We start from the raw sequence: 12645 nt of genomic DNA, 5'->3' as shown, positions 1-12645 counted from the left end.
AAAGCTGTAAATGTAATCCTCTGCATCTTCATAGGATCCTGAGCTGACTCCTGTCTTTGCTGACTCAGCTCCATAGCCATAAAGTATATGGTAGGGCTCAGGGGTTATATACCTGTGTAACTAAATTACCTGTGGAAATGTGACCCACGTATCCCTTATACTCAGAGATTTGTCAGTGGGTGGTTTGTATAAACTTCTCCATTAGTTCTCTGGGATGATGTGTACTAATAATCAAGAGAACTCCAGAATGACTGAGTGTTGGGATGAAATACTGAGGCACATCTACCTTCTCCTTTTGACATACTTCCACTGTGGACACTTGACGTTAGTGGGGCTCCACATCCGAGGTTTCAGTACTTTACCCACTTATCAGCAGAAGTGCTGAGTATTCTTAAGAGAGAGAGAGCTCAGTGACATGTCAGAGAATCTCCTTCTTCCCAGCACTGTGAAGAGTTGTCAGAATGAAGAATCCTTGGGACCTTCCCACTTTATCTTAATTTATGCCCATACTCTTGTGATCTGTGTCTTATAGAGGCTGGTCATGGCTAAATGTGCCTCTATCACTGAGGAATCTTGTAGTTTCCAGATATTAAAACATGAAACTTTTAAAGCAAGTGATACATCAGTGCTCTACAATTAGTAGGAAAGGGTTTTCATAAAATTGTTTGGAAAGATTAGAGAATACAATGAAAAAAAGTTAAGTCCTAAAACCTGGAAGTCAGAATTCTATTAAGTAAGTAAATATGTAATGGCAGGGAAGCGGTTGTTCAAGTATAGGAAACAAAAAGGACATTCACTTTAGGTTTGTTATGATGCAAAAAAATAGGGTTTGCTTTTTGTTTATTTGTTTTACATCAAGTAAGTAAGTTGATAAAAGAAAGTATGTTAGGGTATAACCATTCTTTCATAAGCTTTCTGAGTTATGCAAAATTCTTTCCAAGCCTAATAGAACTGTACTCAAACAAGAGTTAAATATTTAAATTCAAAATCTTATGTGAAAGCAGACCTTCATCCCTTTCCCCCACCCACCCTTGGCTAGGGTAGGGAAGTAGTTGTACTGTTTGCTGCTGTAGGGAATTTGCAGAGAAGCAGATGGGCAGAGAGTGGGGTGGGGAAGAAGATGAATTGTATGCTACCATGCTGAATCTGAGATGCTTATAGGAAGTTTAGGTGGAGTCCAGGAAGCATTTGAATGTGCATGTTGAGTTTGTGAGAGAGATTTGGAATGGACGCAGATATATGTGCAGGCAAAATATAGGTGGTCCTTGAAGTTTTAAAAACACACGATAATTTGTCAAATGAGAAGAAAAGTCAGATGGGAAGTATCAACATTTAAGGAGAGTAGAGACTGAAAAGAAAGACTCAAAGAGGTAGGGGGAAGACCAGGGGAGATCTATGTCAGAGAAGTTAAGGAGGGTAGTTTTCCAAAGAAGAAATCACCTCTTGGCCACTGATTAATTTGTAAAATAGAAAGCCTCTTTTAATAGGTTTGACTATGAAAGGAAGAGGACTCAGAGTGTGAAATAAAGAAGGCCTAAAGAGCTGGAGGAAGCTGTATTTCAAAGATGGCAGAAATATGGATGATGTTACTGTGGAAAGAAAGGGCTGACAGAGAAGTAGAGGTTGAAGATGAAGGTCCTAGCAGACAAGGTATCTAGGACGATGAAAGAAGATGAGGATTTGAAGGCCGGGATAGGCTAGCCTTGGACTGTAGAGGTCGTCTCACTTACCAAGATGAAAGGCAAGGATATGATTATCTTATTTTTTGGGCACATTAATAACATTTAAAATGTTGAGCTGTATTATATTTTTCCCAAATTGATTTTTCATTTTCTACAGGCATTTCTACTTTCCATCCCACACTGCAGATATGTACTATTGCATAGCATGCTTTATGCACACGTATCCTGGGAGAGACATTTTATGGTAGCACTGGTGAGATTAGTACCTAAACAGGTACCTTTCCAGCTAATTCCAACATTGGGTTAGCATCTGGCCACTGGCAACAGCATTTAGGGGTTTTGCATCTTTGGGCCATTTCTCTCTGAGACATAATCAAGACATCAGGATATACACCTAAGGCCACCATAGGTGTCCCCAAACCTCTAAACTTCACATTTGGTAACATGGAAACTAGGAGGGGATTTTTTAATGTAGCAGCTGTCTTAGTCAGATAGCATTGTAATAAAGCCATCAAAATGCAGAAATGAAGGAGAATGTAAAGGACATCCACTATTTCACAGAACTCAGTGTAATCAGGGGTTTTGAAATTGTACATTGACTGGACACCAGAGGCACACAATTTGATACATTTGATTAAAAATGTACTCTTCCAGTTGCTTTCCTTCTGTCTTATAGTAAGTTTCTTTATGCACAAGAGGGGGAAAGCTAAGTTCAAGTAGTTTGTTTGCATCTTTTACAAGATAAAACTGCCAGCACTGGGCCTTGCTTCTCCATACTGGGAGTCAATCCAGCTAGATTTCCTTCTTTTCTCTTTTCTTTCCTTCACTCATAAACCTTCTCTTTACCAAGGAATAACAAGAGGGGAAGATGAGAGGAATAAGACAGAAAACTTGAAGTGCAGGCCCTACTGTATTAAGGAGTTTTGAGTAATTTTAAGAACCAAGAAATTGAAACTTATTTTGAGTTGTCTTTGTTCTCTGTAACCATCTTGGTTGCTAAGAGACTGTGGTGAGAACTGGCAAATTAGGAGAAGCAAGATGAAATGCAAAAGCAGATTGACTCTGAAGATGGGCAGGATGCCCTAATCTGGGTGAAATTAGGAATTAGATGCTAGAAAGCAAAGCTCAATTATTTTAGATTCTTGGGGATTAGGGGTGGGAGGGTAGTAGAGTGGGGAATAGAGAAAGAGAGAGAGTATATTCAAGCAGACTTTGGGGTTTTACATAGTTTTGTAGGCCTCTTGCTCAAGGGATCCATAAGGTACAGCTTGTATTATATGACATCCTGCATTCAGTCATTCCCTTCACTTTTTCATAAATAAGACTAGGCTTAGTTTTCTCAAAAGTTAACAGGACGTGCATATTTTTTTCTGAAAATAATTTAGGCTTATATCCAAACCAGACAATGCCTGTGTTTTGGTAAACCAAGTCTTAGAATTGATCTTAGAATTTTTTTTCTCCCAGAAATAAAGCAATGGGGATCCCAACTTATTTGACTCATAAAAATACTCCTATATAAAGATTTACCAATTAAACAAGAAGGGGGAAATAGTGGAACACATAAGTCCCACAAGTCCTATAATAAAATGTCCAAGCTTCACGATCTTGTCACTCTGTTCAGACACCAACTTTCTTCCTGGACTTTCTGCCATTGCTCACCAGCATGGACGCTGAGTAGTGCTAAGTTATTCCACTTAGTATTCTCTAAGTAAGTAATGCGTATTACTCTTTTATTCATACTGTTTTTACTGCCCTCCATGACCCTTTACACACTAGCCTCTCACCTGAAATACCATCATCTCTGCCCATAAAAATTGCCCCCAAGCAATTGACCAGCTCCCATGCCTTGTGCAGTGATTCCTTCTCCAGCTTCCTTGGGAATTTCCTAGGGCTACCACAACAAATTACCACAGCTGGTGGCTCAGATTCATTCTCTTACGGATCTAGAGGCTGGAAGTCCATGGTGGGACCATGCTAACCTCCGAAGTCTCTAGGAAAGAACCCTTTCTCGCCTCTTCCAGCTTCTGTGCCTGTCAGCAATCCTTGGTGTTCCTTGGCTTGTAGACACATCACTCCAAACCTCTGCCTTCACGTGGCCTTCTCCTCTTTGTCTCTGTGTGTCCTCCTCTTCCTCTTGTAAAAAACACCCTCATTGCAATTATCCAGTATGATCTCGTCTAAATCCTTACTTTACTTACATCTACAAGGACCCTATCTCCACATAAGACCACATCCTGGGCTTCCAAGTAGACATGAAATTTGGGGGCAGGGGAGACATTACCCAACCCACTACATTATTCTAAAGTGATCTCTCCCTCCTCTGACCTTTTTGGTTCTTAAAGTTCACCAACATCATGCATTTCATGTTCATCTATATTGTTATTTATCCCTGGATTGCTGCTGTTGCTGCATCGTGTTTTGTGAGGGAACACTTTGAAGAAGAGAATATATACAAGAGTTGGGGGGAACCACTTTAACAAAATTAATTTTAAAAACGTATTCATGTTTTCATTAGAGTTGTCAGATTTATGAAATATCTAAACAGTGCAATTATATTTTTCTTTAAATTTTTCAAAAATTATTCTCATAAGTGAAATTTAGCTCATATTTCATTGGTGTGTCAACACTTAGATCACTTTGTATTGATAAAAATGATAACTGGCGATTATTATATTCCAGAACTCTGTTATAATCCTTATATGTTACTTAATTCAGATAACTGACACATGAGATAGATTATTAGTATCATTCCCATTTTCTTCTTGTGGAAACTGAGGCTTAGGAAGATTAACTGGCCAGTAAGTAGTAGAATTAGAATTTGAGCCCAGGTCTATCTGATTTTAAAGACTAAACTTTTAATAACTACTCTGTGTAGCCTAATTCACTTAGCTAAAACTAAATAAAAATCTAATGATTTCACTGAGGAGCAATAAAAGTAATTTTAATGATGAGATTTGTAACTGCCAAATATTAAATGCATTGACTTTGAGAAAAAAATTTAGTGGTGAATAAGTTACATTTCTATTTACTGGAAGGTCTTTTGTTCAAAGTGTCTTTGCCTTTAAGTAATTTAGAGAGCTAATAGTCTTGATTATGGGCTCTTAGGATCATATATACAGGGAAGTAATGAGATGCTGAAAACATATTCCTCTTAAAAGTCTTTAATGCTGTATCTTTATAAATAAATTAGTATTGATTTAGAACACTTCTTTTAAACAGATGAGATTAAAATAAATATTTAATTGAATTATAGGAATGAACTACATTCTTTCACATTTTCCCTTACATTGGTTATCAGGCTTTCAGTGTGTGATTAGTACACTTAAAGGATCATCAAAAATTGTTTCTCTCAGCTAAATTACTCCCCCTTTCCCTTGAGTACTAATGCCTCATGCCCCATCCCAGCACATTAATGGTATGGAGAGCATTTCTGTGACTGAGGTATTATTTATTGAATTTCCTGAAATGTGTATCTTTAAAAGTGTTCTATTCCAGTTCATGGGCAGGGAATGTACTCGTACCATCTGTGCTTCCAAATGAGAGCTACAACACTTAATCATCGCTTTTGGCCACTGCTTAATTATTATCTATCTCACTTTTTTCCCTGTACTTCACTTTTGGGAAACCATCTAGTTTCCAGCAAAGCATCCTTTTTATGCTCCGTAATGATTTTAAAATTAAATTCAAGGTTGTTTATTACAATGTCATAATCTGTCTACTTCGTTCTAGTGTTCTTTCCCTAATGTGCATATTTTGCTAATCTTATAAGTCATATTGTTCCATTTAATACACCTCTTATTTGTTTTAGAGCAGTAGGTATTTCTTAGCATATTGTCAATTACATGAAAAGGCTGTTAATGCTGGACATTACGTACAAAATTATTGATACTATAGACAGAAGCTAAGTTGTCTACATATTGTGCTAATTGCTAAGTTAGATATAAAGCTATAAATCAGCTATCATGATAAATCAGCTATCGGGATAAAGAAATGAGTAAAGAAAATTGATATTAAAAGAATTCCAATTCAGGTAATTCTTTCTTCTTAGTAGGTAATAGAAAAATGGGTCAAACATTGTTTACCTGAGTTTTAGCACTCTTCAGTTGCATGTGTTCTGTTTCTGTTTTTTTTCTAGCGTGCAGTGTTTCAGTGATGTCAGTGCTATTATGCTGATTTCTTCACAATCATAATCATATTTTGTAGTCGATATTACATTTAACAAGTAATTCTCCATCTTTCTCTGATTGCTTCAAGGTGATGACACAATGACAGGTGATGGGGGAGAGTACCTTAGACCTGAGGATCTAAAAGAACTGGGTGATGACTCCCTACCTAGCAGTCAGTTCCTGGATGGGATGAATTACCTGAGATACAGCTTGGAGGGAGGACGCTCTGACAGGTATTCACATAAAGCTTTCCCTTGATATCAGAAGTGAGTGCAACACACTTTTATGATAATAATTTAAAAAGTAGACACCATTATTGACACTAGATAGGTATCTCACTCCTCTCAGCAGTTAGCATGTTATCTTACTGCGTTCTCTAACAACTTCGTGTCCATTTTAAAGGAAACTGAGGCCTAGAGAGATTAAGTAGTTTAGTAGGAGTCAAGCATTGCAAGAATCAGAGCCGTGATCAGTAAAGAGCTCTGAACCATTAAAATATGATATTTTTTATCATCTGCAACTTTTTTCTCTAGGCAAATTAAAAGGACGGTTTTGCCTTATGGACACTCTTACTAAACGGCAGTTATAAGACCCTCCCAATCTCCTTGGGGTTTTCTGTTAGGGCCATAGTTTCTGTGAACAAAAGTATGTTGTGAAGAAGGATTAAAAGGTAACAAATTGAGAAGGAAATGTTGCCTGGAACTGATTTTTTCGTGAAAAAGAATCAGAACAGAATCCCTAAAGAGCCTGGATACCAAAAGCAATGATAGCAAAATCTGAAGGAGCCCAGATTTTATAGCCAAATCCAGGGAGGTTTATATTATATTCTGAAATATACAATCAATTTTTTGGGTTATTACTAACTAGCACACCAGGTGTTTATTATTTTTTGAGGTAAACTCATTAAGAACATTCCGTGGTGCCTCATCAAAAGTATGACTGTCAATTTAGGTTAAGCATGTGGGTTGTACATATAGTGTAATGTCTTTTGCTAATCAATTATCTGAGGTTTATAACTTTAATATTGGCTCTATTCCTGGCTGTATCCAGCACATTTGGAGTGTAAGAAATAAGTGCCTTAAAGAGTAGTCAATTCTGAATGGGCAATTAGCAAAAACAAGCTTTTCTTGGGCCTTTCCCTTGAGTACTAACGCCTCCCTCCTATCTTTTTTTTTTTTTTAAAACAATTCAGTGTGCGTGTAATGAGTGCCTTTCTGGGCTGGCTTTGTGGTGGGTACCAGAGGTACAAACATGACTAATATGTAATTGCTAAGTTCAGAATCTAATGGAGTGAGAGAGAGATGAAGCTAGTGGTACCCACAGAGTGCAACTGGAGCCCTGAGGCTCAGGCTTCCTGGAGGGAATGGGCCCAAACCGAGACAGAATAATAGTGATGATGGTGAAGAAAGGTGGGGAGGGCGTTTGAAGCCTTAAATAAGGTGAGCAAAGACTCGTGGTGTGTGAGAGAAACAGAATAGTGCAGTGTGGCTGGAGTGTAAGTATGCAGGAGGGGAGGTCACATTTACATTTCAGATGGATCCCTCTGACCGTGATATAGAGGATGAATTTTAGAGGAAAGTAGTCAAAGGGCTACACTTAGCAGTATCGACCACCTGAGAAATTATTGCGGTAATGTTCGCTGAAGTTGCTGGGATACGACTTGAACTCTAACCTGGGTGGTAGCAGTCATGGGGAGAGTTTTAGAAATGAAAAATTTGAGAACATATCTGTGAGGTAAAACTGGCCAGATCTGGCGATGGATTTCATGGGGTGGGTGAAGAAGAGGAAGGAGACTTGATTGGCTCCTTGGCTTCAATGACTTAGGTAGAGAGTGGTCCTTGGGATCAGGGTACACAAGGAGGAGCCATTTGGCAGATGAGGGTAGGGGAGCTTGTGATGGTGTCAGTGTTCTAGATATTGAATTTTGATACACTGATTGATTTGGGCCTCACAGTCTGAGATTCTTAAAAAGCTTCAAATTTCAATAAAGTGAAATGTTTATGGCTTTGCAAAAATTCATAATAAGCTATGAATAATCATATTACTGTTATCCAAAAATCCTTTTTTTTTTTTTCCAGCTTGATTTCTTTTACTAAGAGTAAGTGCTTGATTTGATCCTTTTGCCTTCTTTGAAAGTACTTAGTACTGAGAAAGATTTAGAACAATACTTTCTATAAGACAGGGGTCAGTGGTTAGAGGATTCTACCTAAACTGAATACTTCTCAGCTTGTAAAGACAGGAGATATGAAACATTGAAGATGTGAGCTGTTGTCCAGCTCCACACTTGCATTTCTAGAACACCAGATGTATTCATGCTCTCCAAGATGGAATTATAGTCAGTATCTCATTTTCATGATTGCAATGCAGTGTTTTATTTATTTTTTAAATTTTGCTTAGACAATTCAATATAAGTTACCTTTTTTCGGTAACCATTTTTTTCCTTTTCATTATTTCTTTATTTGGTGTGCTTTCAATAGTACCATGCCCAGGTAGGTATTACATAGCATGAAAACATGATTTTCCTGGATACATCCACATTTCCCTGCTCCCTGCTCAATGTGTGTGTGTGTGTGTGTGTGTGTGTGTGTGTGTGTGTGTGTGTGTGTGTGTGTCTGTCTTGGCAGGGGGTGCTTATATTCTAGAATTATGGATTTATTCTCAAATTAGGATTTTTATGTATTAAATTGAATATCTATTCAAGCTAGAAGGGTGAATATTTTACTAGAATCAAAGTCTGTGACAGGCCCCAGGCCTGACTGTTTTAACTGTCACAGCTCCACCTTGTGGTTGATAAAACATTAGCATGGCTTCCCCAAAAGGAACCTAATTAGCCTATGTATAGTTGGAGATGATTAAAAAAAAAATGATTCAGGTGCCTAAAATGAACATGGATGCAGAAGAATAAAAATAGGTAAATTTTAATCACATTGAATAGAAACACAGTCAAGTTGATTCGTTGGATTTTGTGTCCATTTTATTTTATTATTACTCACAAATTTAAAATACTATTCAAATTCAATGTAAAACGCTAAATAACAATGAACCACAAAAGATTCTCCATGTATTAAATCAGACACATTAACATTTTTGGATATTCACTTGCTCAGTAGGTTTGAAAACACCGTCCATTGGATGTCTAATAAATATTGCAGCTTCCTAAGATAGTAATTATTATACTTTTCTGTGGAATTACAGACTTTGATACCACCTAATATGTGTCCAGAAACCAGTTGTATCATGGTGAAAAAAGTATAAATTTAAGATCATAAAAAACTTTTGGCCTATCCCTTAGCTAAACAGCAAGTAAAAATTGACAGTTTTATGGATATGTGTTATTGCAGATTTATTAACTGAACAGCACCACCTCTGACTTACTGGGGGAAAAAAAAAGGCACAAAATATTTGAATTTGCTTGCACTGTTTTAAATCGGGGTAGGCAATTTCTGATCCAGAGACTTGAGTTATCCCAGACCTTTGTGCTGGTCATGATTCCTTTAGAGAGAATAATTTCTTTACTCTTGGAATATTCTTACTTCATATATTTCATTTAAGTAGATTCTATGACATCATAGAAAAAAGATCAGTTAGAACTATAAACATTGATTAAATACCAATTAGCATTTTAGAAGGCAGTAAGCAGAGTGAACTAGAATAAAATCAGAGGATAGAGATATTTAGACATATAGTTTCAACTTATTCTCTCTCCCTCTGTCTCTCCAACTTTCCTCACTCTCTGTCTGCATCTTCTAATATCTTTTTCTCCTTACCCCAATCTCCTTTTTGTGGTCACTTTGTCTCTTTCTTTCCTTTCTTCTCCCCCTGTATTTCTTTCCTGTTGGGGCTCTAGGAAAGACAAAAAATAGCACCAACACCCCTTTGCTCCTGTTTCAAAACCAATTGAAAGATAGACCCAGGTATCAGGTAGATGGATATCAGTAATCCACCTTTATTACTGATACATTGATTGCAGGATGTAGCTCTACATTCACAGCCAAATGAGCTCTTTAATACCTCATGCCTAAAGCAGACAGACATCCACCCAGTTGTGGTGCCTCCCTGAGAGTGGCCATTGAGACCTGGCTGCCTTTTTTTCAAAGTTTACACATTTACAGTAGTGGCAGCCACGTCACTGGTACCTTCTTTTTGCCATTCGAGTTGTTCCCATCCAAGCTAAATTTCCATTTCCCCTTTGAGACCTGTGTTTCTACTATTCCAGTGCTGCCTTTAAGGGTTAATCTACGTAGTGACGACGTCTCTACTTGCTGTTATGAGCAGGCATCTTTACTCCTTTACTCCAGTGCCTGTTGGTCCTTTAGTACTGTTCATTCATATAAATCTAGCACTTTTAAATGTGTAAAGTCACCATCTGGATCTTTGAATTTTAAAGCTGAGGATAGAGATTAAGTAATTAACAAATCTGAGCCCAACAGAACTAATGGGGGCAGATGGTTGAGCCTGTAGACACCATATCATTTCAAGAGGTTGACCTCTCTACTGTTTGCCCTCTCTTGGCTCAATTCAAAACAAAATAAAGGATAATAGAATTTAAGAGCTGTTGATCTTAGTGCTGCCTGGTACAAAACAATACAAGTGCAGGAAAAAAAAAATGCTCAGTCCACTAATTGAGACAAGCTTTTGCTGAGATTAAAAACCCCTTTCCCCAATAATTTAATCACCTTCCCATTGTCAATTTCAAGGGCACACCAAGGTTGGTCACAGCAGCCTGTTTATGAAGCGCACCATCAAAATCTAACTGCACAGCTGTAAAAACAGCTATAATATAAGCTGTTTCCAAGCGCCAGGACTAAAACCCCTGTGAATGGGTTTGCTAGGCATTCAGGCTGCTCCTGCCTTGGCCGTGTCAGGAGCCTCAATCTTCCCCAAGAGCTTATATAACATAAAATAGTATATTGTCAAATTCTATTTAGATTTGATTTTATTATAAACACAGATTAATATAGGTGTAAAAACATAGGATCAATTAAATATTTATTTTATTTTTTATTGAAGTATATTTGATTATTTATTTATTTGGCCACACCATGTGGCATGTGGGATCTTAGTTCCCCAGCCAGAGATCGAACCCCTGTACCCTGCATTGGGAGCGTGGAGTCTCAACCATTGGACTGCCAGGGAAGTCCCAGGATCAGACAGTTAAACTTTTTTTGATTCATGTCACTTACCCTCTAATATTCAGCATTCACTTTGGGGGCATAAATCCTACAGCAGAATAGGAGAGAGCCCCAAATTACTATGAATTATCTACCAAGTGATGATTTCCTCAAAAATAATTGAAGTTGGCAATATTGACACCTCATAAAGATGACAGTATATGGCTTACAAACTTAGGTATATTTGCAAAAGAAAATAGCTTCAGCTAATAAATATGCTAACTTGATGTTTAGTCCATAATTCTGTAGCGCTTCACTAGCCACATACCTACTAGCTAAACGTAAATGAAACCTTGCTTCTATCAATATTGTGAAAGTTTGCATATCTCTTTATTTTCCCCTATGGGCTTTGGGCTAATATTTTGAATACAGATCTTTAATACTTGGACTAACTTGTATAAAATGTAGTTTATTTAAGTTATCAATCTATTTGTCATTTGATTGTACAAATTGACTAGGAAGGAATGAAATTGCATCTATGCAAATGTCAAGGTTCACCAATGTCATTTGAGTATATAATTCAGAACTTTGAAATTCAGATTTATCAGAAATGTAAAGCATTGATTATCAAGGCCTAAATCCCATTTTGAAGCCAGACCTCAGTTTGGGTCAGTGTCTACTGGCAGTTCGTTTTCGTGCCGGCGGATGTGTGTGTTTTGTGGGTTGGTCTTGGAAACAGTTTCTTGTGCTCTTGCATCTCATTGCCACAGCAACCAGCACTCTTTGGTGCTTCACTCACCACACACAGGACATGCACAAGGAACAGTGCTGTCCTTTGAAATAGCATTGTTGGAAACACCAGGGACAAACAGGAGGGACACCACTTCCGCAGGAAACATGCATCTGGCCACAGTTCATCTCACTCTGTAGCTTCCAGGGGTGTGCACCAACATTCAGTCATTCACAGTTGGAGAGGAGGAAAAAGAGGCGTGGAGAGAAAGGAAAATGAGTGAAAATGGAACCTGTGCTTTCATTTCATTCTCTCCAAGGGCTGTCGTAGTCCCCTCCCCCGCCCCCTAATATTTTTCTTAGTTGCAGGGAGATTTACATTTAACACAGATTTAAGCAATCTATCCTGGAATTATTTTCTGTGTGAATTTCTTATAGTGGCAGTCAGTAAGCTACAGTTGTTGGTTTCAGACATTTCTGGGAAGAAAATGAATCAGATTAGGAGTATCAAATTTTATCTTCTGGATTCCCTTGTGCCCTTGCCATTGAGTGGTAGGAACCAGTCAAAAGATACGTTAGTTTAGTTGTGGGACAGAGAGGTACGGCAACACAGAGACCTGTGTTTCCTTCTTCCACGGTTGCGATTTATGTCCCCCTGGAAGTTGCACTGTTAGCTAATAGCACGCTTTTTTCACTCTCCTGCTCGGCTCATCATTTCATCCTCCCAACCCTACTACTGCTGTTGGTATTTGACCATGACCTCCTGCCAACCTACCAGCCTTCGATCCTTCAGTTCCGACAGGTCTCACACCCTGAGCCATGCCTCATACCTGAGGGACAGTGCCATGATTGACGACACAGTTGTGATCCCCAGTCACCAGGTATGTGACTTTTTGCCTTCACATTTCTGCTTTCTGGAGAGCTTTTTAGCATTATCGGATGCCGGAAATGTCCAGA

General features: G+C 38.1%; 1 protein-coding gene across 5 annotated transcripts in view; it reads left to right on the top strand.

Moving 5' to 3' along the window:
* Nucleotides 1–12645, top strand: part of ANK2 (ankyrin 2) — a 574287-nt gene that overhangs the window by 497202 nt on the left and 64440 nt on the right. For 4 of the 5 annotated variants that reach the window (XM_032631821.1, XM_032631820.1, XM_032631823.1 and 1 more), the window contains 2 exons: nucleotides 5937–6081; nucleotides 12467–12569. In XM_032631821.1, the coding sequence (XP_032487712.1) occupies nucleotides 5937–6081; nucleotides 12467–12569 (248 nt within the window). The remainder of the gene's footprint in view (nucleotides 1–5936; nucleotides 6082–12466; nucleotides 12570–12645) is intronic. The other variant, XM_032631822.1, reaches the window with a different exon arrangement.

This window comes from Phocoena sinus, chromosome 5 (genome assembly GCF_008692025.1).
Source record: "Phocoena sinus isolate mPhoSin1 chromosome 5, mPhoSin1.pri, whole genome shotgun sequence".
In the NCBI taxonomy this organism is placed as follows: Eukaryota; Metazoa; Chordata; class Mammalia; order Artiodactyla; family Phocoenidae; genus Phocoena; species Phocoena sinus.
This window is presented reverse-complemented; position numbering and strand designations above follow the sequence as displayed.